General features: G+C 42.7%; 1 protein-coding gene across 1 annotated transcript in view; it reads right to left on the reverse strand.

The window, feature by feature from the left end:
• Positions 1 to 529: 529 nt before the first annotated feature.
• The window catches only part of arhgap35a (Rho GTPase activating protein 35a), a 59,362-nt gene continuing 33,545 nt past the window's right edge, over positions 530 to 26,346 (reverse strand). Inside the window, exons 2-7 of the mRNA XM_026317523.2 lie at positions 20,907 to 24,741; positions 15,980 to 16,121; positions 8,946 to 9,023; positions 7,420 to 7,551; positions 5,653 to 5,758; positions 530 to 4,558 (exon numbers count right to left, since the gene is read on the reverse strand). Coding sequence (XP_026173308.1) covers positions 4,069 to 4,558; positions 5,653 to 5,758; positions 7,420 to 7,551; positions 8,946 to 9,023; positions 15,980 to 16,121; positions 20,907 to 24,629 — 4,671 coding nt within the window. The 5' untranslated portion in view covers positions 24,630 to 24,741 and the 3' untranslated portion in view covers positions 530 to 4,068. The remainder of the gene's footprint in view (positions 4,559 to 5,652; positions 5,759 to 7,419; positions 7,552 to 8,945; positions 9,024 to 15,979; positions 16,122 to 20,906; positions 24,742 to 26,346) is intronic.

The raw sequence follows: 26,346 nt of genomic DNA on the forward strand, positions 1-26,346 counted from the left end.
AGATATTTCAATGCATCAAAATGTACTAACAATTTGCTTTTTTTGCCAAATAATGTGACCTGTCTGTCTCTAAAAATGTAAGAAAAAAGTGATCAAAGCAAAGAGAATTATTAGACAACTCTTCATTTTAAGATGTCACAATCCAAACAGGTCTCTTTACCACGGTTTTATACAGTCACCTTCCCTGATGTCCACATTTCTGATTTGCATTGCCTCAAGTTATTAGAACTCCAGTTACAGAAATCAATTCTTAACCAACTACTAAGTTTCACAACAAATATTCTCTCAAGGTCCCTTTTAGTAGTAGCTTTTCCAGATGCGGTTAAAAGCTAACATCACTTTATGAGAGTTATGGTTATATATAATTTTTCTCAAACTCTGAAGTTGATTAGGAATTAATTAACTGCAAACTCTGTGCTGGTACAATCACCTTCTCCTTATACTTGATCAGGATGTCCTTACCTGTTCCACATCTCAGCAGTTCATTGTGTGTAACAAAGAGACAAAAAAAAGCAGGACTTTTACAAGATTTCATTTATTAACTATGATACAGATCACATAAGGCCTTGCTGTATACACCATTCCCATTGAGACAAATTACCATTCTCAGCAAATTGGGTTCAGTTTTTTTTTTTTTTTTTTGATGTTATCTTTTCAGTTTACAGTACTTCATTTATTTTATTTTTTTAATTATTTTCTTTCCTTCCCATTATTTCTTAATATTTTTTTTTTTATCATCTCTTAAATAGTGAGAGTGGTGGAGCCCTCTTCCTTGCTCAGGAAGAAATCATGCACTATACTGGGCTGGTCTCTCATTCGTTCACAAAAAAACTGTTAAAAAAATGCTTTGTATTTTTTAATTATTAAAATTAAACATAAAAAGAAACTTTTTCTATCACCACTGACTAAAGGGCAAAGTGTTAGACCCCCTAACATACCAATAAACAACCATCTGAATATAGTTTTGCTTGTTTCTTATTTTAACTTAACAGACATCTGTCACCATTGTTGCAAAAAACAAAAAAAAAACAGAAAAGGAAAAAAAAAAAGAAAAAGAAAAGCAATGCAGCCACATATCGTTGAACCAAAGTCACATTTTTAATTCAATTGTTCTAAACTGTCACTTGGTTTCCCCATCTCTCCCTCGACCCTTATTTCCAGTCTTTGGCTGCCTCACAGTCAGTTCAGTATTAACACATTGATATACACAGGGAACGCCACTGGCTGGCGTTCACACACAAGTACCAGTGGTCTCCTTCCTCCCACCGTTTCCCAAATAATGATCCCATTCACCCGTTTGCTGTCTGTCTTCCCTCCCTCTCGCCCTCCCCAATCTCCCTCTCTCTTAGGATCAGTGTGTGTAATCTGGACGAGCTAACAGGGTTACACAGCGGGGTAATGACCGCGAGGAGAGCTGCATTCCTCTCCTTCGCGTTTGTTTGGATCACGCTGGTGTCTGGCCATCTCCCAAGCACAGTTTGCTAGCATGGTAGCACAAATCCACCTAAACACACATTCTTAACTCCTCTATCACACACACATCCACACACACACACAAGGTAAATAGGTAGTGTAGACTGATAACACCTCTTTTAAGAGTTCAGTGATTGGTTAAAAAGGATTTTTTTTCTCTTTTGGGTAGAGAAGGCAGTCTGCAGAGATGCAATTCAGTGTCAAACAATAAATGACCTTGGTGAGCATCTGCTTAACATTATTAACATTAACACGCATAAGTTCACATGCACACACACTTTCTCGAGCTCATACGGAAACACGGACAGGCTGCACGCACGCTTCAAGAGCTGCTTCGGTCGGGGCTCAGCAGTGCTCCTCGAGCCCCATCTCGCTGGTTTCTACGGTAACAGCAGGTTGGGCTAAGGAATTCTGTGAAGCTTCATTCCAGTGATGCAGTCGGATGAATGGACTGTCTGTTCAGGCTGCTGTCTCTCCCAGACCCAACTGTCTTTTTTGGCCAGGGAATGACTAGGGGATGTGATGGCATAAAAAGTGACTGTGGGGGGAGTCTGGTGTAGTGGTTATATTTTGAGCCCACTAAGAGCAGGGTCGAGTCTCCTTAATGTGGTGCCTTAAGGGGCCAGCACGCCAAGGCCTGGGGCAGCAGTTATTCCCAAAGATAAGAAGCCTCTCACCTGCCAAAGCCTGGCTACTAGTTCATATTTTGTGACCTGTAAGGCTATATTTAGCATCACCCTTTTTATTCATCACTTGATTAAGTCATCATCCATTTAAATATGGCATCTTAGAAGTGGTAAGCAATCCTTTACAGAGGGTTTAGTGCTTTGGTTTCCACAAGCAAGTGGAAACTAACAACAAAAGACAGAGGCAATTTCATACACTACGTGTCTAATCAACTGCAATGTGGGCACTACAGAGGCTGAACCTCTGAATCAATTTGAATCAATTTAAAACTGCTGTGTCTTATACCTTATCTGCTCTAAAGTTTATTTCACCTGACATATGATGAATCTTGACAATTGCACGTTTAAGAGAACCCCAATGCTACAAAACCCAACGTAGGAAAATGGTGCTACGCCCATGCAGTGGTGGAAGTAAGGTTATGGCTACAACACCCATTTCTTCCTCTAGATGTCAGTGGTGTGCTCCCAGAGAAAGGGCAGGGTGGACTGACAATAAAGTGAACGGTGGCTGTCACGTCATGGCAGCTCCAATTTAAAATGTGCCTTCAAAGTGCTCAGAAAAGTGCTTTTTGAACAAGGTCCTCACTATTTAAACTGCAGCACCAACTCGCTTGTAAAACCACCACAGTGTGAAAGAAGCAAAATGACAGCTGAAGGCCTGACACTGGAATTATTCCCACTATCTCATCAATACAGGGAAATTCAGGTAAAACAGAAAGGCATGGATATGGTCACGTAGACGGACAGATATCCCTCAAACACAAGGCCAGTCACTGACAAACAGGCCCATGTTTCTATGTGGTTTCTCAAAAGAATAACACAATGGGACAGTGGGGATGTGCGTGTAGAATCAAGACTTAGACTAGTTTTAAAAATCCATTTTTTAAGCTCTTTGTTTGTAAACAAGGACAGGGTATGAGGTCGCAGCTCAAACCGAGCGTGAAATAGAGTTGGGAGGAGCCTTCCCAGAATGCCAAAGGTGTGAGAACACCCATAATCCCTTGCTGCAATTTGCTGCCCAGCAGATCCGGTTGGTTGAGATTTTTTTTCTGTGCTTGCCTGGCATCCTGCCTTGACTGAAACTGATTTTGTCTGTGTCTGTGTCTGTGTGTGTGTGTGTGTGTAAATGTGTGTGTGAGGGGTTGACTGATAGGAATGTGTAAGTCGCGGTGGACAGAACATCCTGTCGGGTGAGTAGTAACATGCGTTTCTTGCTTAAGTCCTCTCTGTACAGTGGTAACACATGTTCATGACTCGCTCTCTGCTCGACTTTGTCCCAGCCACAGCCTCCAGGTACAGCCGGTGGGCCGGTTTGCTAGTTTTGCAAACGAGCCGACCACTGAAATTCCCAGAAGAGTGAAGCGGCTAAAGGATTGAGGAGAATAATTTTCAAAAGGCACACTAGCCATTGGGTGTCTGTGTGTGAGATGAAGCAATCCCAACATAACACAGTACACATTCCCCCTGCACTTCTGAGTCCCTCCCTGAGTCCCTTTAACAATTACTGCCAACATCTCACTCTTCAATCATGTTCTTGTGTAGATTCTTCTTGTAGGAGGACAGGTTCAGATCATGTGAGTCTGAGAGACAAAGGGATAAAGTGGCAAGGAGGGAGAAAGTTCCAAGGCTCTTCATTTTTCCCCTTTTCTGCCTTGTGTGTCTGTGTGTGTGTGTGCATTTTTCTAAAAGAGGCTCAAACGTCCCCTTTTTCTCCCAGACGTGGGTTTCTCTCTGTACATACTGCATCTCACTCAGTCTCTCCCAACTTCTCATTCTACCTCCTGTTCCCATTTGAATTTATCTTTCTCGGTTCATTCCCAAACTTTCAAATCTTTTTATTCTGACCCCTTAAATCTCTCTTAATCTCATTGACTTTGTTTTTTTCCTTTTCTTTCCCTTGATCCCTGGTTCACAGCGTGTGTTGTTCCGTTGGGGGGTGATGGGGATGCAGGGAGGGTGGCAGCAGGGCTGGGATTGAGGACTGTGGAGTGGGAGGAGGGGAGTGGGGTGGGGACTGTTGCTGATGATGGTGGTGGTGGTGGTGGTGGTGATGGATGGGAGGGCCGTAGTGTGGAATGACAGGAGGGGTTGCAGGGAGGACGTAGGGAGTTGGGGACGGAGCCGGAGAGGATGAGTAGCCTCCAGCCATGCAGGAGTAGGCTGAGGTTCCTGCGCTGGAGGAGAACGTAGAGGTGGGGGAGCCAGGGAGGCCGTCAGCCAGCGGCTGATTGTAGAAGAAGTATGCACACTGATGGATGAAGCTCTCAATGATTGTCTGGTAGGTGCGGGTGGCAGTCAGAGCGTCCATAGTGGTGAAGTCTGGTCTCATCAGTGTGGGCCAGAAACAGATGGACAGATTCTCACTGGTCATCAGGGTCAGCTTGCTGTTCTGGCTCACTCTGGGAAACACAGATGCCAAAAAGTTTAATTTACCCAAACCCTCAATCTTAGTTTCCACAGGAAGTGTCAGAAAAAGGTTTGTTCAAATGCTCTGCAGCTGATCAAAACCTGATAGTGTCCTTTCAACGTCCTGATTTTTTATTCAACATCAAGAAGCACTAACAAATGTTGATCACAATTTTTTTTTATAGATATCATGTCTTGTTTGATCTGGTTAAGAGTCCAAAAAAAGAAAAATACTTACACCGGATTAGCAAAAGAAAAAAAATGTTTTGCAGGTATAAAACCAAATAATTAAATTAATTCAAATTTTGACGTGCTAATGGAGAAAAAGACTGTACTAACCTCGGTCATCTTCATTTTCCACAGATGATAGATGTCTATACATAAATTTATTACAATCCATGTCCAGTTGAGAGAGAGATATTTCTGCCTGTACCAAAATGGAGGACTGGCCAAGCAATATTAACACTACCAGGGCTACATATATGTGGTAGCAAGGTGAAGTCAATAAATAATGGTTCCTAACCTTGGGGAACCTTCAGATGAAGCAGTATCTACTCATGACACCTCAATAAAGGTTAGAGTTTTTGTGTAGACTTTGAAGCACACTGAACATCCTGACCACCTGACATCTTTCCTAGCTTGGTACAGATTTTTATAAGTGTGAGGTGGCAAAGTAAGCTGTATATGACAATAAAAACCAAAACTAACAGGAAAATGAGAATCATGTTTGTGTAAGATGCATTTTTCTCTTGTCTCTCTAATCAGCTGGTGACTCTTCCTGGGGGGTTGTGAACCACTGATTTATAGCTTGGAATTTTTTTTTGGAGTGCACTTGTCAATTTTTCATACCTAAGCTAACTAAGATACTAATACAAAAAATGTTGTTGTTATTGCTGTAACATCAATTACCACCCCTATATAAATAGACTGAATGCATTACTGCAGTTCATGACTCAACCTGAGCAAAACCTCTATTCTGTCAGTGTGCTGATTTCAGTGATGTCACTTCTGGGTCACTTGACTGGGAGACCGGTGGTGTAGTCAGCATGGCTGTCAGAGGCTGTCTCTGACCCTGTCACTCACTCACTTGTTCAAGTGGCTGATGACATATTTGAAGACCTCATAATTCTCCTTGGGGAAGCGGCGCAGAACGTCCTTCATTGTCTGGAAGCGCTGCTCCCTATCGTTGATCTCTGAAAGGTGGCAGAGAGACGGAGAAGTTGGCGGAGGAGGAAAAGATGTGGGGAGAGTGAGACAGGAGAGTAGATGAGGATGGGGAGGACAGACCAATGCAGAAGTGGAGAGTTTGAAGAGTGAAGCCAATTTGATTCAGTTCTCAAAAAGATTTGTGCAGGACACAGTGATTTCATCCTACAATAGTGTAAATTTCACACTTCAAAAAAAAAAAAGAAATTAGAGAAAGACATCCAACATTCCAGAGGAGAAACATACCATGCATACACCCATCACAGTGTCCTACAGATTACAGCAACTCACAGTAATACACACACACACACACGCACACGCGCACACACACACACACACACACACACACACACACACACACACACACACACACGCACACACACGCGCGCGCACTGGGTGTGTTAAGCCTAATGGAAGCGAGGAGTGAGTCAGAAGAGCTGACGTCACTGGCTAACACAGTCCATCCTGTGTGTATGTGAGAGAGGCAGAGAGCAGCAGTGAGAACAGCAGATGTTCTCCTCCACATCACAAACATGATTTACAATCAGAGAATTTGAGTTTGTATTCCCACAATGAGGTCAGTGTGGATCAAAAACAGATTTGAGGCAGAATGACTTCACACAGCCCCAGTTCCTCCTGCTGCACATCCATCATCAGCAATCAAAACTTAACCAACTCCTTACAGCTTATTTAACGTAATGTCACCGAAATCCATCAGCCCAGCATGTTTTAAATCTCCCTTTTTTCTACCTCTCATGCTGGACACAGTAAAAAAAAAAAAAAAAAAAGTTCACATTCTGAAAATGGCAAACCCAATTTGCTATTTTCTACCGAATGAAGGCATTCTCGTATCTTAGCTTGACTTTGCTTTTCTTTCTCCCTCTCTCTTCTCTTCCTCTATTGTGGCACAGACTACAGGAGCTTTATCAGGTCTCTGTCACGGTTGAAGGGTCTCACTGGGGCCGTTAAAAACACACAGACACACAGACACAGACACACAGACACACACACACACACACAGACACACACAGACACACACAGACACACACAGACACACACAGACACACACAGACACACACAGACACACACAGACACACACAGACACACACAGACACACACACACACACAGACACAGACACAGACACAGACACACATGCAGAGCTTGCTGAGTGACAGCAGCCATGCGGCCTAGGGGTAAATCTCTCTGGCGAGATGCAAGACTAAGCTATGCCTTAAATCTCCATTCCGACAGATTACAGGACACAAAAAGAAAAAGAGAGGCTGTGGAGAGCGCAGAAACACTGTCGTTTATCTAACATATGACTGTTTTCTCATGACTTTATTCAGACCACTGTTATCCATAGAGCCCCTGCATCCCTCCATCATGTGCAATCATCCCTGCATCCTCTTTTCCAAAGCCTTAAATATTCTCTCCTCCCTACCACAGCTCCTCACTGAGTGGCAAATCCAATTCTCCCCATGGATGGGTTTGGATTGCAAGAGTTTTGCTTGTTAGGTTAAAGAAAAAGTTACAATGAAGGGAAAAGGATTTCAGGCAAAAATCCAATACACCTTGGGTTTTAGTGGAGAACTCTTCCCCACATCCCTGTGCACTATTGTCCCCTCACACCAGAGCCCCAGGACTTACTGAAGGCCTCCACCAGCTCTCCCTGCATGCTGTAGGGTACCAGAGGCTCAGGTAGCTCTGAGAAGAAAGCCTTCATAGCTCCGGCTACTGTGTTGATGGTAAAATCTTTCTCCACCAGGTCCAGGCTGTGGTCTGTAAAAAAATGAAATGAGGAATGCAAAAAAGTTATTAAATTACATATATATACACTACAATCTCACATGCATAAGGTATATAACAGGAGATGCCAAATTAAACACTTCAACTGCTGACCAGGCTATAAAGTCCAATTTGTCAACCATTTTAGATTTTACTACACTGTTTATACCAAGGAATTTTACATAATGGCAGTAGTTCAGACAAATGAAATCAACATAAACAATTTAAGAGTTAACAAAAAAAAAAAACTATGAGAAATGGCACAGTTTGTATGAACCTGGATACAGTCGTAACCATCTCCTCAGAATCTCTGGTTATATTAGGCCACCACCTGGAACCTTTCAAATCAGTGAACACAAGTATTGTATGTGGTATTAAAAGGGATTCAGTAAACTCCAGATAATTTGTTGCTGGATTTAGCAAGATCCAAAACAACAGACTGTAAACAGGTCAGCGCAAAAAGGTCTGTCCTAGACTTTCTAATTAATCCAATCAAAATGAATAAATAGCAAATAGCATTTTTGCTGATGTAACATTCCACGAATTGGCTTATTTACTATTAACTTATTTATTAACAAAAGCAGAATGAACTCTAGGCAATTATATAGTGGATCTGAGCTGAGAGAGAGGCAGCAAAATTACTAGAGCACCGCTTTTGTGGAAAGAGTGTGTGTGTGAAAGCAAGACTTAATTAAAAAAGTAATTTTCTGATAACTTTTTACTTTATAAAGGTTGTATGTGTAGACAGAAACAAGTAATACAGATACGATTAGAGAGTTTCTAAAATGCTGTTCTGTCCTGTAATAACTTATCTGAACACTGAGGGAACTGGAAAGTGCCATCTTCAGTGTGGCCGTGAGACACCTGCCCTATACTTTCACCTGTAATTGTCCTGTCCCATTGGCCTGAGGCTGAGAATGATTCAATGCAGGGCTTCCACTCTGATTACCTGAGTTGGATTTAACCTCAACCATGCGTGGATGTACATGTACACACACAGGCCATCTTTCTCCACTACCTATCTCCTGCAGCAGCATGCTTCATTAACCAAACCAATCTGGAGGTAATTAACTGTCCACACCAGATAGACACACACAGAGATGTACACTGAGAGCACTCGTACATGCACACAGGGGCAGGGAGACAATCGAGGAGGTAGCTCTACAGTGTAAAAAGAGGCAAAGGCCAGGTCCCTTGGTAGAATAAATGCTCCCTGGTTAATTAAGGGGATCCAGGCTTGTTATAGATAGAAGCAGATATAGATACACATCTTCATGGCCTTTCCTTCACACTGTACAGCTGAAGCAAGAATAACATGTGTAAAGTGCCACACACTTTAAAATAACTTGAGTTGTATGTGTGAGTACTGTAAGTGGAAGGTAACATACCTTGGTCAAATTGCCGTTGCATGCTCTCCATCTCTGCCTTGTTACCACTGACCCTGTAGATGCCCTCTGTGCTCAAGCCTGGTAGAGAAAGGGAAAGAGAAACAGGAAAGTTATTAGCACAGGGTTCTCTTTGTGTCTTTAATTTTAAACAAGTATGTTCACCAGCTGGTCAATCACCTCCAGGATTGATATATTATTATGCACTGTGTAGATGCACTGTGAAGGGCTGAAAAAGTAGAGCTACAGCAGGCTGCTCTAACAGCCTCTCCCCATGTCCCCTCCCACCTAAACACAGTATTAGCACTATTTATTAAACCCATAAAGCACTCCTGTAGGTGCCCTATGAACCTACTGGTGCACTGGGATAAGCTAAGGCTACTGTAGGGCCACGCACTTTAAAATAACTTGAGAAGCTATGGGTATCGTGCTTATCCTCTAGCACCCACCTTCATTCTCAGAAGGTTGTTTGCTGAGGATATACACCCTTTCTTTCAACACTAAACAGCCAAATTCTATCCATATGTACTGTGGTTTTGTGCTGTTAAATAGAAGAAGCAGCACCACATTTACATGTTTGACCAGTGTAGCAGAAGAGACAGACTGAAATTTGACACCTGGAAAAAGCAGGTGTAAAATCTGTGGCTTTGGAGGGAAACTGGTGTTATGTTGAGAAGATTAGAGAAAACTCTATACTCTAATAGTTCACACCAGATACATACTTTAGTGACAGTAATACATTGCAGTAAATTCAATGATGGATGTAATGTAATCTAACAAGACTTCTCCATTCTTAACTACAACAATACAGGACAAAAGAGCAGGAACACAACACTTGGCTAAACAATTCTGAATATGTAATTTTCCAGAGTTTTAATGGCTCACACCAAGTGCACCCTAGTGTGTTATGATTGAAGCAGCCAATTAAATACTTATTAAGGAGGCCTGTTGGATTTTATTATCTATTTACAATAAGAATCATTTATAATATAATCTAATATAGTTAACAACTACCAAAATCTCCCATAAGTGTTTTTTATAACTCTGGCAGGGCTTTTTATTTCCTTCACTAATTTTTTGTAGAGATGACCAATACTAACTAAGCTAATGTTTCGTCATATGCTCGATTTGGTGCCCTTGACAGTACTTCAAAGTAAAGTTTAGATTATCCTCTTTGGTCACTATTTTTTTCCAATTTACATGCACATAAAATAAATAAATTCACCCTCCCATCCTTGAAATTCTCTCTTCGTTCACACTTTGGTTGTGATTCAGGGAGACAAAGAGCAATCCAGAGGGACCAGAAGGGATAGGGAGTGGCAGAAAACGAGGGCGAGAGAGAGAGAGGCAGGGAGGAAATAAGAGAGCTCTCAGTCAAGCCATACAGCATCGATCTCCTTCTTCTACCAATCAATTATCCACAAAAGCTTTTCTAGTCAAAGCTTTTCTAGTCAGATGCTAGGAAAGCAGGGACGGCAGGGGAGATAGGGAGAAGGGAGTAGTGTAATGGTGGTGGTGGGGTGGACAAAGAGAGGTGTGAGATGGGGCCAAATTGGGACAAGCACCCGAGGACGAGAAAAGATAGTCTGGAGTCAGGGAGGGGCACACACAGGAGCAAGGGTCAGACTGATGAAAGAGAGAATGAGAAAAACTAAAGGGATTAAGATAATGAGAGATATGTAGGAGCTATGCCTGAAGCAGCACAACACATAAAAGACAGAAGTTACAGGACACTTAAGAGAATGAAAGAAAAGTGACAGAGCAGGGGGAGGAAACTTGGTGAATAAAGAGTTTTTACAGTGACAGCATTGAAAGGTGAGCTCTCCTCTTCCTCTGGGGTCAAACTAAACGCGAGCATCAAGCAACTGAAATATTTGTATTTCCTCCAGCAAGTAAATCTTTTACTTGCATCCTATAACAATATCTTCTTTAGCCTTTATGAAAAATAAAGCTTTGGCTAATATGCTTTCTTTTAGGTCATCGTTAAAACAGATAAATCATTACTTTATCAGCTTTTTGTGTCTATACACTCATATCTGTCATGCCGCACACAAATTGGAGCAAAACCCACCATGTGCAGTGACTTCACAGCTTACAACAGAACTGCATGGTCAATAAACACACCTGTGAACCTGCAATCGCACAAACTCTGAGAGCCTGGTAAATGCTCCTGCAGCATGTTACTGCCTGACAACACTCCAGCTGATCCCACATCAGCCCAAACCCCAGCATCCCTGTGGGTTCAGCAGCCCAGAGGCTGATTTCATAGTTCACTGTGGAGACAGGCAGTCGCTGGGTGCTGCCCTTTACGTCGCTATGGAGGCTCCTAGGGCCAGCAGATATGCCTGCACACGCTAACACACATTCATCACCCCAGCACCCATGAGCTGAGCACACTGCATCTACCACGCTGAGAGCGAGCCAGAGCTGAGGGGAGATAACAGCAGTCACTATGGATTGATTTTATATAGCCGCTTTTTGAAAACAACACAAAATACCACACAAACTCCTGTTATTCTCAAGGACAAAAAAGAATGAGCTGTGAAACACGAAGAACAATACCAATAAAAAAACACTTTTGAATAGGAAAAAAGAAAAATAAGACATTTTAATCAGTACCTTATGCATACTACCAAAAATATGCCACCAAACATCATGAATAAGAAAATATGATATTTCGGCTTAGTCTAAGAGCCACAAATTATATTTTAGAACCACTGTGGCAATGTCAACCTTACAAAATACATTTTTTTCAGATATACAATCACAAGACTGCGAGAAGATTAACAATCACATTTAAACAGAGAAGAATAAAAACAGGAACACTGGTAGCTGTGAATTTTTGATTGGGGCAGAGGGGAAAAGGGAAGAATGTAGGTCAAAGCTGCACGTCCACGGTCAGCCTCACAATGTCACTCATTATCAGCTCACACTACAGTGACAAACATAGTGTCAGCGCTGTATGGTCATTTTCTGTGTGTGCCATTATACCCACTGATTGCAGACACAGATAGGGGGTAAGAAAAGCCTGACTTACAGCAACTACAATCAAAACTAAATCACACGTTGTAGCTAAATTCCCCTTCCAGTCCCAATTTTTTCTGTGTGCCAGTTTGTACCACATGTATTAGCAGGCAAAATATTACTGCTGAGATGTGTGAGGCCACACCTCTCACACATGCATATACAGTACACACAAAAATAACACAAGAGCAAGCGAAACACACAAAGAAACCAGCTTAGCCCAAACATTCTTCTAATTTCCTACCTGGTGATATTGATCGGTCAGAGGGAGCTATGGGGCTGAATATTACCTGGCAGCCCTCTGGCTAAAACACACACATACCTAGAGCATGCTGACAGGTCAGAGAAGGGAGGAGAAAAAACATATAGTGAATCGAGAAAGGTGACAATAGGGCAAAGGAAGACAGAAATATAGGTTAGAAAGAAGATGAAACAAACCAAATCTGAAAAGTGAAGGTATTCAGACATAGCTCAAAGGATGAATGGATCAGCAGAAACAAGGACAGAGACAGAGAGGAGCAGAGAGGAAACACCCCTGAAGGAGCTGCACATTCACCCTCGTGCCCACATACCACTGTATATAAACGCATATTCAGCCAGTTATTTTCTTTCAAGCTTGAATCAATCGCTGTGACTGTTCCAGTTAACATCTGAACAGGACTGAACAGGGTGAGTTGAAATCTAATGTGCTGCATTGTTATCTAGAGCTTTGCCCCTACACTCCTACACAGAGGAAGATGGTGGGTGTTTTGTAAGGCTGCAGTAATCCACAAATACAGAGACTTTAATCAGCACAGAGATTACAGTGGAATGCAATGGCATGCCGGTAAGCAGAAGTGATGTTTTGATAGACCCACTGGCTAAAAAGCAACTAAAGTCATGGGAAGTAATAGAAGAGATTTTTAAGCATGGATGTGTATGGATTTATTAAACATTACTTATCGTATAATGCAGTTTCTTAAGGACAGTAACAGTAACTACTATTAAGATCACGTTCTTTGAATTTCTTTTAGAGAATTTGGGGAGCTTAATGATATTGAGGAGATTTACATTCTACATTTAAAACATATTGCCAGTACTTTTAAACCCAGTATTTTTTTAAACCAGTCTAAATGAAAATATACTGAAAGAAATCAGTAATACAAAGCCTACATTTTTAGTCCTGAAAGAGTGTGAACAGCTTTGAAACCACATTAAGACCTTCCAAATAGTTCTGTGGGAAGTTTCTTGTTAAGAAACAGAGTATGTAATCCAATACAATGTTCTAATACTATTCTTTAATGATGTAGGATGTGTTGAGCTCATGAGCTGTTGTTTATTTCCAGAGGAATTTCAAAACTCATCTAAATACTCTGTTAACAAAACCTTTTACATTTACAAATGACAGCAACTGTAACTAAATAAATATTTTTCAAAATCATGGCTATGGCACTGTCAAGAATAAAGATGTGGGCCAATATCTATACATCGACTCCATACCAAGTACTGAGCCGGTAATGAGTCGCCTCTGGTTTAATGTAACAGCTGGTGGCTGAGTAAGAGGCAGACTAGTAGTCCTAAAGCGGTGGGGCACCAGAACAGCCTAGCAGGGGGTTTGGCGTTAAAGCAACAGGGTAGCAAGGTCAGAGGAGACTGTGTAACCACATCTGTGCTCCCAGAGACCAGAGAAGAACAGAGTACCATAGTTAAGTACAATTGTGCACTGACCCTACTCCTTACCAGGTTTAAGTAGATGAAACGATATCACACCATTTTCACATTATAATCCATGACAGAGGCACATTGATCTGACAGTGGTTCTGGTGACTCACTCTAAAGCTATCACAACATAATGTCACTGTAACCACTGGAAATAGAAACCATCATGATCTGCTTGATGATACTACTTGGATTGGTTTGGGAGATGGAACATAAGGTAACAACTTTTATGTTATATGTACAGTGGGTACGGAAAGTATTCAGACCCCTTTAAATTTTTCACTCTTTGTGTCATTGCAGCCATTTGCCAAAATCAAAAAAGTTCATTTTATTTCTCATTAATGTACACTCAGCACCCCATCTTGACAGAAAAAAACAGAAATGTAGAAATTTTTGCAAATTTATTAAAAAAGAAAAACTGAAATATCACATGGTCATAAGTATTCAGACCCTGTGCTCAGTATTGAGTAGAAGCACCCTTTTGAGCTAGTACAGCCATGAGTCTTCTTGGGAATGATGCAACAAGTTTTTCACACCTGGATTTGGGGATCCTCTGCCATTCTTCCTTGCAGATCCTCTCCAGTTCTGTCAGGTTGGATGGTGAACGTTGGTGGACAGCCATTTTCAGGTCTCTCCAGAGATGCTCAATTGGGTTTAGGTCAGGGATCTGGCTGGGCCAGTCAAGAACGGTCACAGAGTTGTTCCGAAGCCACTCCTTTGTTATTTTAGCTGTGTGCTTAGGGTCATTGTCCTGTTGAAAGGTGAACCTTCGGCCCAGTCTGAGGTCCTGAGCACTCTGGAAGAGGTTTTCTTCCAGGATATCTCTGTACTTGGCTACATTCATCTTTCCTTCAATTGCAACCAGTCGTCCTGTCTCTGCAGCTGAAAAACACCCCCACAACATGATGCTCCCACCACCATGTTTCACTGTAGGGATTGTATTGGGCAGGTGATGAGCAGTGCCTGGTTTTCTCCACACATACCGCTTAGAATTAACGCCAAAAAGTTCAATCTTGGTCTCATCAGACCAGAGAATCTTATTTCTCATAGTCTGGGAGTCCTTCATGTGTTTTTTGGCAAACTCTATGCAGGCTTTCATGTGTCTTGCACTGAGGAGAGGCTTCCGTCGGGCCACTCTGCCATAAAGCCCTAACAGGTGGAGGGCTGCAGTGATAGTTGACTTTGTGGAACTTTCTCCCATCTCCCTACTGCATCTCTGGAGCTCAGCCACAGTGATCTTTGAGTTCTTCTTTACCTCTCTCACCAAGGCTCTTCTCCCACGATTGCTCAGTTTGGCTGGACGGCCAGGTCTAGGAAGAGTTCTGGTCGTCCCAAACTTTTTCCATTTGAGGATTATGGAGGCCACTGTGCTCTTAGGAACCTTGAGTGCTGCAGAAATTCTTTTGTAGCCTTGGCCAGATCTGTGCCTTGCCACAATTCTGTCTCTGAGCTCCTTGGGCAGTTCCTTCGACCTCATGATTCTCATTTGCTCTGACATGCACTGTGAGCTGTAAGGTCTTATATAGACAGGTGTGTGCCTTTCCTAATCAAGTCCAATCAGTTTAATTAAACACAGCTGGACTCCAATGAAGGAGCAGAACCATCTCAAGGAGGATCAGAAGAAATGGACAGCATGTGAGTTAAATATGAGTGTCACTGCAAAGGGTCTGAATACTTATGACCATGTGATATTTCAGTTTTTCTTTTTTAATAAATTTGCAAAAATTTCTACATTTCTGTTTTTTTCTGTCAAGATGGGGTGCTGAGTGTACATTAATGAGAAATAAAATGAACTTTTTTGATTTTGGCAAATGGCTGCAATGACACAAAGAGTGAAAAATTTAAAGGGGTCTGAATACTTTCCGTACCCACTGTATATGCAAATAAAGACCTTGCTCATTCACGGCCCTTCTTTAGGTTATAAAAATGTGAAGACTCAAACTTGGTTCATGTCCCTTGAAGTACCCACCCCTGAAGACTACAGCTCAGCCAAACATGACCATTATCAAACCTGAACAAAGAGGTAGACACAAAAGAGAGCACATACACATATGGATGTGTACACAGACAAAAAGGTTGCGTGCGATTTAAGAGGAATTACTCTCTCAGCAGTGAAGACCAGAGAAGGTAACAATCCCACCAGGGATGTGGATTAAGATAAGAAAAAAAAAAAAAAAAAAAAAAAAAGGAAAACAGAAATAAGAGGAGGAGATACAGCACAGACACAGAGGCAGAGAGGAGCAGGTAATACTTAAATCACTGAAAAAAGCTGCCTGTGTTGTAATTAAGCATCTGGCCTCTATAAAGATCCTTACCTGTTGTTTCAATGAAACGAATGCACTTCTCAATAAAGACTGGGATTGGCCTCTCAGGAGTGACCACAGTGGCCAGTGGCATGCCGAAGTAGTTGCTTTCAATGGGTTTTGAAATAGAATGCCTGGGTTTCGGTCGTGGTTTCTGGAAAAAAATAATGGAAGAGAAAGATCAGATTGGTGAGAGCCCTGAGAAAACAACATCAACATTATGTGAGACAGATAAACATCGACACACATTTCCAAAATGACACTGAGCCCAGAGGCATTGCTATTGAAATGATATGACTTAGATGGAAGCGACCATGACCTTATTTTGAAGTTTTTATGTTCATTCTACATGAGCAACAAGCCCAATACACACATGCACACACACCTATCCCGCACATTCCTTACACACCACCTTACACTGATAGGTGAATATACATTCCTGTCTGGAACCCTGTGCTGTACATCAGAGATATACATCATCTCCATCGCTTTCTTCTCTTCATTCTTGTCCTCCTTCCTTTGTCATTCTATTTTTGTGCCTCTCTACTGCATTGCAGCTCTCAAATAATCAAACACCTTATTCACTCTTTAATTACGTTCTAACTCCTGTTATTCCCTGTGAAGAGACCTCCAATACACTCCTGCCACATTCTCTGCCTGCCTCTCAATGACTGAGGCATCAGCAGTAATTGTACTGCACTTTAATGGTGTTCAGTGGGAATGTTTTGAAGGCCCCTGAGGCCTGGATCTCTAGTATGTCTGTCAGCCCCCTGAGGCTCTACCCTGGCAGGCTGAGTGGTGAGGCAGGGATGCATGGTTGGCTGGGCACATAGACTGTGGGTGCAGTGAGGGCCTGACAGCAGACACAGAAAAGGAGCAGAGGAGTGCTCATTAGACAGAAGGAGCCTGGTGTGCCCTCTGCTTCAGATACTGGCCTCAGAGTACTCCCAACATTTTTAATACCATATATATGTATACACACCTACTCAGAGCAGTACTAAAGGAAACAAGCAGGGAAACACTATTTAATATTGAGCAGATCAAAAAAGGCTCACCTGGGCTTTCTCCCAAGTAAAATTCAGGACTCCTTTTAGCTAGGCTGTTTTTTTAAAACATGCTGTAGAAAGGGCACTGCCACTACTTTACCTGTCAACTAGGTGCTCAAGTGACAAGAAAGAAAATGTTAAGTAACAACTTAAGTAATGTGGAGTGGCTTACTGAAAAAGTCTTTACTTTATTCAGCAATGCTGATGAAGGACTTGTGCTGAAACAAATCTAGGTTAAAAATCGCAGGTTTTCCCAGCAAGTCAGCTCCTGTCGCCAAGTAATCTTTCCATTATAACCTCACATAAGCAAATTCCTTTTTTCATTTGTCCCAGCTACCTCCCCCGCTGTGCTGTCTGATCCCTCTGTGACACTCCCTTTCACAACAACATTCTGTTCGTATACATGTAATAGTAGTAGTAGACGTATGGACTCACATGTTCATGCGAGCACAAAACACATCAAGATTTAAGTGAAATAAAGGGGTAATAATAATGATGGTTGTGCAGAGATGTCCTGTTACACCTCACTGCCAGGTTGATTTTTAGCTCCAAGGAGCAGCTCTTAATTGATTTGTGTCCTATCACAAATAGGAGTGTGTTGTATATCTGTACCCTATCTCAGCTTAGCAGCCTGTCTTCATACACACACACTCCCACCCCCTTTCTCTCTCTCTCAGTCTTCTCCCCCTGCAGTTTTGCCTTCTGGCCACTCCTTCTAGTTGCTGACTGAGACAGGATATGTTGCCAGCATTCAGAAGACAAAACAGACCGCTACCACAAAAGACAAACAAAACACACTTAATAATAACATAGAGACACCATGGTGAGCGTTTACATACGCTGCACACAAGGATGCTGAAACACAAAGCTGCTGTCCAAAAAGGAAAAAAGGGGAAAAAAAGTAAAAGAAGTTTTGATTCTCAGTTTTAGGACTTATTTCTCTCTGGCTCCATTTTATTTTCTTTTTGTTGTGCTTTCTCGGTTTCTTTGATTGTCTCCGTCACTCTTATTTCTTGGATGAGGACACAAGACAGAACCTAGGTGGCTGAGGAATTTGAAGAATTCCTCTTGCTAGCTGAGGAGGTTTGAGAAAAGTTGCAGGAGAGAGAGAGGAAATGTTTCCGGATTTTCGCTGAAGGAGAGCGGGTGGGACAGAGACACAGTCGGTCACCGCCTGAGGTAAAGGGGGCTTTAAAATGGGCTCAAAATTTATTTTCAAATATTTGTTACTGCCCATTATGACTCAGAGTGGTAGACAGCACCCTAGGGCCCTGGACCAGGAAAGTGTTTACATTACATAAAGCCAAAGCTTCACCCTTAAACCAACTGAATATCGGATTTTGTGTCAACTCTGACACACCAACAGAACAGCTGGTTCTGTACCAACCCAGGTTCACTATTACAATACATCTCCCTCAGAAGACTCTCTAACTCAATAACATGTCATCCTGGGGGGAATTCAGACAGCAGCAGACTGAAAATGGACCCTTATCTTTGAGACAGCTGCTTAGAAAACACGTGATGGAACCTGATCACTTTGTTACAACCACAATTAAGCCATAATGGCCTGTAATGTGGATATCCAGATCCCAGACCTGCTGTAGGGCACACATCAGAGGCATTAATTTGAATAATGATGACAACACTTATCTAAACTCTGCTGGCTGCAATGTTCTTGGGAATTTGTTTTGAAATATGTAGGTTTATACTTCATTGATTCCTCTTCCAACTTGCGTCCCTGCCCTCTGAGGACAAGGTCAGAGCACTCGTTAGTTAAAAAGCAGAGCTGCCAGCCAACACTGGGTTGGAATTGGCTATCACATCACTGAAAGCCTGCTTGACCAATAAACTACTCTGCTGCCTAGTGCCTTAGTCATTCCTGCACACCTTTTCTGAAGGACAAATGACAATGTGCACACTATGAATTAAGTCATTAGTACATAAAGTAGTTTAGGCAGGTAAGAACTATGTGAGATGACAGCCATCATGCAGGTACTTGAACATCACAGTTGAGTGTGTGAAAACATTAATCTTCCCCATCCTGTTCCACCCTACTGACAGCCATGGTAATTATCACAGACGTACATGCACGACATACACAGCTCTAAGTCCTGTTCAGCTGGTGCTTCTGTATAACACCCTGTGTGTGGATGAACAGCATACCAGGCCAGATAAGCCTAGCAGTGTAAGGTCAAATATATCACCACACAAGTGAGAGACAAGCACAGAAATGAACAGGAGAAGGGTAGCCAGGGGTTGAGGTGACAAGTAAAGGGGACATAAATGTGTGTGCAAAAAAGCCTACAGTAGAAAGACATATGAGGACAATATAGAGGGGAGATAAAGAGAGAGAGGGTGACAGAAATATGAGAAGTATAAAGTATAAATCACCAAGAAGAGAAGACAAACACTAAGAGAATGAAAAGATGGAAGCAAAGAAAGCCACGCTCACAAGGGAGAACTGAGATGCACATACATTACTGCAGTACCACAAACAATGAACAGCAAACACCATCTCAACTAGATGACAGTGATGTAAATCCCTACATCACTAATGTCACATATACTCCACTCTTTGACAACTTTGTTGATTTCTCAAAAGTAAAAGCTCCTGTTGTAAAATACTCATTCATTTTCTACTTGTTAGTACTATAGTTTCCTGAACAGCAGGAACATATATGGCTAATTTGCTGAGATTTCACGTTAATTTGAATTTTCCTTCACGTACCACTATAACACAAATTTTAGGATGGATGCTAAGGCTTTGAAAATGCCCAAATAAATGTTAAACGCTGTTATTCCAGGTCTCAGATAATGGGAAACCTGATGCAACCAAACAGAGGTGCACATGTGTACAAACAGATAAAACAGCACAGTGTATACAGTGAGTCTCTCCCTATTCATTAAGAGTTTCTTCCTTCTGGTATAGTTGTTTAGTGACTGGAATCTGTCTCTTTTTCCTCTGATGATCTGGCTAGTTAACAGGGCTCCCACAGAGCAGCCAGGAAAAAAATATAACAACACATTCTTTTCTGAGGAGACCATACAATGTCATGTTTTCACTGAGCTAAGATGCAGAAAGTAAACACATTATAGTGAACTCGTTAGTTTCTCAGCTTCAGTGATAAACACAGGTATCCATCAAAGCAAACAGGTGCTGACTCTCAGCCAAGAACTAATTATAGTAAGGATTAAGGCTGATACATACTCCGCGAGAACAGAGAAATTTGTTCTCTCTCTCCTATCCCTGGTTTGGGAGTTCTTGCAGCTTGGTCTCGACACATCATCTGGGCAAAACTTTTTTTCTCGTGTGGTGTCTTAGTGGTCGTGACGTGTGCTGCAGTGGCAGGGACTTCGCTGGAGTTCTGCACTTGAGTTTCTTGTCAAGTATGAAATGTCCTGGCGAGAACTAACTTTTGTTCTTGTTCTTCTCTCCATCTCAAGAAAACGAACAAATTTCTCTGTTCTCACGGAGTATGTATCAGGCTTTGTTGACATTTTATCCATTCTGTCCATAAACACATACACGTGTATGCATACTGAAGATATAGCAGTACACCTATGTGTATTATTGTGTTAGTCAATGATCAGAATTTTTTTTTTTTTTTTACTAATTTGCTTCTACTATTTAAATAAGGGACACTGTTTATGCCAATAGGGCATAACACTTTTTTAAATTATTATTTTAAGCTTCAGCTGAGAGAACTACTGAGATTCTTGGGCAATGGATGCATTCTAAAATAAGTAGTCAACATTTCTACAATAAGTCTTATAATGTGTTGAGTACAATAACAGTTAAATTAACTATTTAAAATAGCATAATCAAGAAATTAGATTTTTAACCCATATGCCACTATTATTTTTATCAGACAGTTTAATAAGCAAACACTAACCTTGGTAGTTCTGCGCAGGCTCCGCAGGATATTTCTCTTTTTTGGGTCCTCACTCTCCTCAATAGAGTTGTCCTTTTGAGATCCTCCTTCATCCTGGCTAGTCTTGGGCGGTCCACCCATCTCATCATCACTGCCTATAGAGAAGCTTGTCCTAAAATTGCTGAACTTGCCAAGCCGTTTGGATCGGTCTCTGTAAAGCTTAGGCTTTACCCCAATGGTGGGCAACTTCCTCCTGCGTTCCAATGAGCTGCTATCAGCCTCACTGTCTGAACCATTGCCCCCAGCACTCCCATTGGAATGACCTTTGTTGGCATTGCGGATAGTGATAATCTTGCCCTGTGTGCTGTCATGAGGGACAGAGTATATATTCTCCTCTTCTGTGGGCCGGGGCTTGCTTACAGCATCCATGGGCTCTGCATAGTCTGAAGGGTCATAGCCACCGTCGCTACCTGGAGCCCAGGTGACAGCTTGAGGCAAGGAGCGGCGGTGACCCTGCTGGTCCACGTAGGGCCCGAGATTAACCTTACGGACAGGTTTGGGCTTCACTTGTGGAGGAACCTTATTGTTCAGCTTGCTTTCAAATGTGCTAATCTCAGAAATGACAGAGAAGGTATCACTTGAATCCAGTTCTGGCAGCTTGAAGCTTCCTGGGTGGGAACCAAAACTCCCATCATCCCTCAGGGTGGGGTAAGGTGGCGATGGGTCGATATCATCCTCTGAGTCCATAATGTTAACAGGACTAGGAGAGCCACAGCGAGGGCTGATGCTCTCAGTGGTACATGTGTCAGCCACATGATCATACATGTGTGTGGCTTCAACAATAGTGCGCTTTTCTACCACCTCTTTGAGGAAGTTCTGGAAAAGGTCTATCTTATGAAGCCCTCCTACTACTCCACCATGTCCGCATATTACTGTGTTAAACCTGGCATCTATTTCATGGGCCAGTTCCTCTCCCTGACTAACCTGCTCCTTAGCTGAGTCTGAATCTGACAGCTCCATTTGGCTTTCCCCTACTGCTAGCAACTGGACTGGGATGATGTCTTGGACCTCACACAGAAAAGCACATAACGTCTCCATGGAGGCCTTGCGCCGAGCAGAATAAACTGCAATGTAGCCATGGACCAGCCTGGTCTTGCGGAGGGAGAATGAGGAATGGAAGGAGAGTAGTGACAGCTCAATATTATGCCTTTGACCCCCTATGCTGAGGTCCAGCAGTACAGACGTGCCACTGCTGAGACTGGAGGCAGGGCGACAATGCTGGGGCAACAGGAAGGGAGCAAGGAGCTGGTCTAGGTCATAAGTGTCTCCACACATTAGGCACATTACTATTCTTAGGTCTGCCTCTAGCACAGGTTGGGATTGGGAGTCTCTGAAGGCTGAGGAGGGAGGTGGCAAGGGAGGGGAGCTGCTGCCTATGCTTCTCCGTGATTCTAAGAGGCCTTTCAGTATCTGGCTGATCTGCTTCTCACTGACATTACGCCCATAACCCATACCTGGAGAGGCAGGGTCTAGGTAAGCACATACCAGCTTGCCAGCCACTTGCTGCCCTTGTTGGATAAGACTCTGAGCCGTCTCCCCCCCAATATCTCCAATGGACCCCACACCCCTCTTGGTAACCAGAAGAAGGGACAGCGGGAGTTGGGCTAAGCTGTTTTCCCTCTCCCTTCTGCTTATAGTTAACTCCCTAAGCTTATCTATACTCTCGACAACATACGAGAGGGACTCTTTTGAGTTGTACAAACATAAGCAACCATGGGGTGTAAAGGTTGGTGTGTGGAAGGAATTGACTGGCAGACGAACATTGCCTTCTATTGGACGAAGGGCTAACTCATAAATTTTACCATCTAACACGTACCGGTCATCACTGGTGCACAAGGCCCTTATCTCATTTGCCATTTCTCTGGCTAGCCCATCTTTCCCAAGGATCACAAGATTTATCCGTTCAGCCCTTCCTCCATCCATTTTTGAACTTTCTGATGGGTAACGTGTAGGGAATCTGGAGGCCAGTATCTGCTCTATCTTACTGTCTACACAATGAGGGCTATTGGGGCAGGTGTCCTTAGTGGGGTGGTAGACAAAGTGGATATGTTTCAATACCAGAGCATCCCTTTCTGCCTGCAGCTTCTGAAGGGCTTTAAACCTTTGTTCCTCACCCAACACCTCCTGAATTGCACCCATTTTCTCTTTACTTGGCTTTGCGTCTACTTCCAGTTCATAAAAAAGCTCAGAGTATTCAAGAAGCAGCTCCTGGAAGTCTTCTTTGGCTCGGTCAATGATTTCCTTCTGGTGTTTGTTGTAGATATCCAGATATTCAGCCTCATCAAGCCACTGGTAGAAGTCTTCATTCATGATGAAGCTTCGTGCCTCCTCCCAAGGTTTTCCTGGTGTGATGAAAGGTGAGACACTTAGCTTCTCCTTGAACTCCCATCTCATCTCAGCCCGTTTACGCTCATTCCTTAGCTGCTCTAGGTGGGTCTCATAGATTGCTTCAGCTGCAGGGGTCTCCAGAAGATCCTGTGGGATCCGATCATCCTCCATGTTATCAATATGTGGTGTGGTCTCCCAGGGGGTGTCATCTAGCACTACAAACCGCTGGGAGAAATCTCTCTTTGTCTCCAAGACTTTCTGAACTCCAGACCAGCTCAGGTGGTCTATTTCATCCAACTCTGGTAATAGTACAGACAGGGCCTGTGGTAGACTAGTTAGATAGGCCTTCCTTCGTTTCTCTATATGCTCTTGTTTAAGTCTGTGCACATGCTGCTGGAAGAGCTTCTTGGCTTTAGCAGTCCCCTCAAGGAAAACATAATCCTTGTACTCAGGTGCAGACTGCATGCGGCGACTGACAGTGGGCCATGTCTCATTGTGGTTCTTCACAATTCGGTTGACCAGCCACTCATACCGGTCTTTGGCTGAGGCAATCTGTTGACTCTGCTGTTTCAGTGCCTCAAAGTAAGGGATAATTTTGGGCTTACCCCTACTCTTGTCTATTAGCTGAACCAATGTAAGAAAGGCTAGGTCAACATTGACATTAGAGCGAGCTGACGTTTCCACCACCTGTAAGTTCTTCTTGGCCAAGGCAAAGGTGTGTGAGTCTTTAATATAGCGCTCAACTCCTTCGTCACATTTGGTGAGAACCAGTACCACAGGTTTCTTTGTTTTGGCTAGTTGGTTATAGATATTGGTAACAAACTTCATCTGGTCCTCAAAGCTACGGTTCATACCCCTGCTAACATCTACACAGAGTAAGAATCCATCTACCATAAGCTTGCCTTCAGGCATTTGTTTCTGCTCAAAGTCCTGCTCCAGCCCAAGTTGGTCTGTACAAAAGTACATCAGCTTCTCAGCTGAAGCTAGCTTGGTAGAAGCAGCCCGCTTGATGTAAGGCTGAAGTGCGGTGCTTCGGTGTGGCTGGAATGTCTGGTCATCAATGAACTCAGTCTGCTCCACCACATTAATACGGCACTCTGGCCCCTCCTCCATCGTCCGCCCAGCCTCTCCCCAGAACAAGAAGTGATCATTGTTTACCACACGGCCTCCAAAGTCACTGGTGCTGAGAACAGAGGTATGGTCAAGGTAGAAGTCATCTGCACTTGGCCGGACAAAACGGTTACACAAGCAGGACTTGCCCACGCCGCACTGGCCTTTCTCTTTCTCTGTGCCGGACAACCCAACCACAATCAGGTTGTAGGTGGGTGCCCGGGCATCTTGCTTTTTGGCCATCATTATCGCTGGCACAGGGTCATCCTGCCATGCTGGCCACTAGCTCTAGGAAGAGGAGGCTGCCAAAGAAGGATGGTTTCCATGCAAGAGGAGCTCACTAGGGCGGAGTCTGGCCCTGCATGACACAGAGAGAGGGAGCGAGAGAGGGAGAAAATGGGGAGTTATAATTAGGCTAGAGATATACAGAACAAAAACATTCCAATGACAAACTTTATTTTGTCTCTCATTTAAATTCCTACTGTGTCCCTATGTGCTGTTAATAATGCTTAAACCATGATCCTGTTTATTCACTGAATGTTTCCTGAAAAGATTAAGGTCAGTGGCAAAGCTGCTGGAATGCTGCACTTTACAACCCAGCTGTAGCTCAGAAAAGGCTATTTTTCCATCCATCTAATTAATTTAATTTTTAAACTGTCAGAACTGCACTGCTGACAGGGGTGCCTTAAACATTTCACTCCCATGTTTGCTGAGACTCAGTATGTGTTTTGGTTTATTATTTGACATCAAACACCATGGTTTGGTCGCTCACTGCCAGCAGCAGTCGAATAAAGTTATGTTAGGTTTACACTATTGCAGAAAAAGTACACACGAATGTGTACCACACGAACACATGCACACATGTAGTGTTGCACACTTGTGAAAACAGGCACACTAAGCTTGCTGCACCCTAAATGAAAGACACACACAAGAAGATAAAAGCAGATAAGTGTTCCAGAGCTAAAGTTACTAATTGGCCAACTAGGGAAAGCCATCTGCATTTTAAAAGGCTGCACTGCCTGTTGGCTGACTCGTCTCTATCAAAAACATGTTTTCCTATGTTTCTCACCAGGCAGCACTCTGCAAACAGATCAGAGTTGGCTCATGTACCATCACTAATATCTCAACATATTTACCTAGATGTAACAAATTGGTGCCATGCTGTCAAGAAATAGTGCACACACCCAAGAACATAGACGCTAGGTTGACAGGTCAATCCTATTCCATCAGTAGATCAGGCCTAAAATAAATTAATGAGAGCGAGCGAGCATAAGAGAAACGGGGATGGTCTATGGCTTGGTACTGTTTTGACAGCACAATTTGTAAGGAACAAAGAAACTGCTAATGCTAAGACAGTCAGACTGCAGACGTGCAGTGTGAGACCACGCCTTCCATGTCATAACTGAGGCATTAATATATTGAAACAGACATTAAAACTACTATTATTCATGAATAGCTCTTTTGACAGAGAGCACAAAAGCAGACAAAGTGTTCATTTCTGCTGAATTGAGCTTGTCAGACAACAAAAGATCTGTGGATGTGCAGAGATGAACTTCAAAGTCCAACACCAACACACCAGAGGGGAAGACAAAGAAAAAGAAATGGTAGGATGAATAAGAAAGTCACTACACTGAAACACACTGCAGAAAAAAAGCAACCTCACACCAACTATGTATCGACTACACTTTACATTTCTGAGTTTCATTTGAAAATCATGAGTGCCAGTAATCGGAGTTCAGAGCTGACAGTTATGGCAAAGCTTTGAAAACCTGCAAATTCCAATCAGTCTGTGAATTAACATTACAGAGGCAAGACCTCCCCAGTGCTTCATCAGGTATACAACCAAGTGCCAGCAGAAAAAGGGATCAATATCAAAAAGAATGGCTTGTGTTTGATTTTTATGAAGGAAATATGCATGAAAAATGTATCAAGGCATCCAGACATAGATCCAGTCACTGCAATA

Source organism: Mastacembelus armatus, chromosome 13 (assembly GCF_900324485.2).
Source record: "Mastacembelus armatus chromosome 13, fMasArm1.2, whole genome shotgun sequence".
NCBI lineage: Eukaryota > Metazoa > Chordata > Actinopteri > Synbranchiformes > Mastacembelidae > Mastacembelus > Mastacembelus armatus.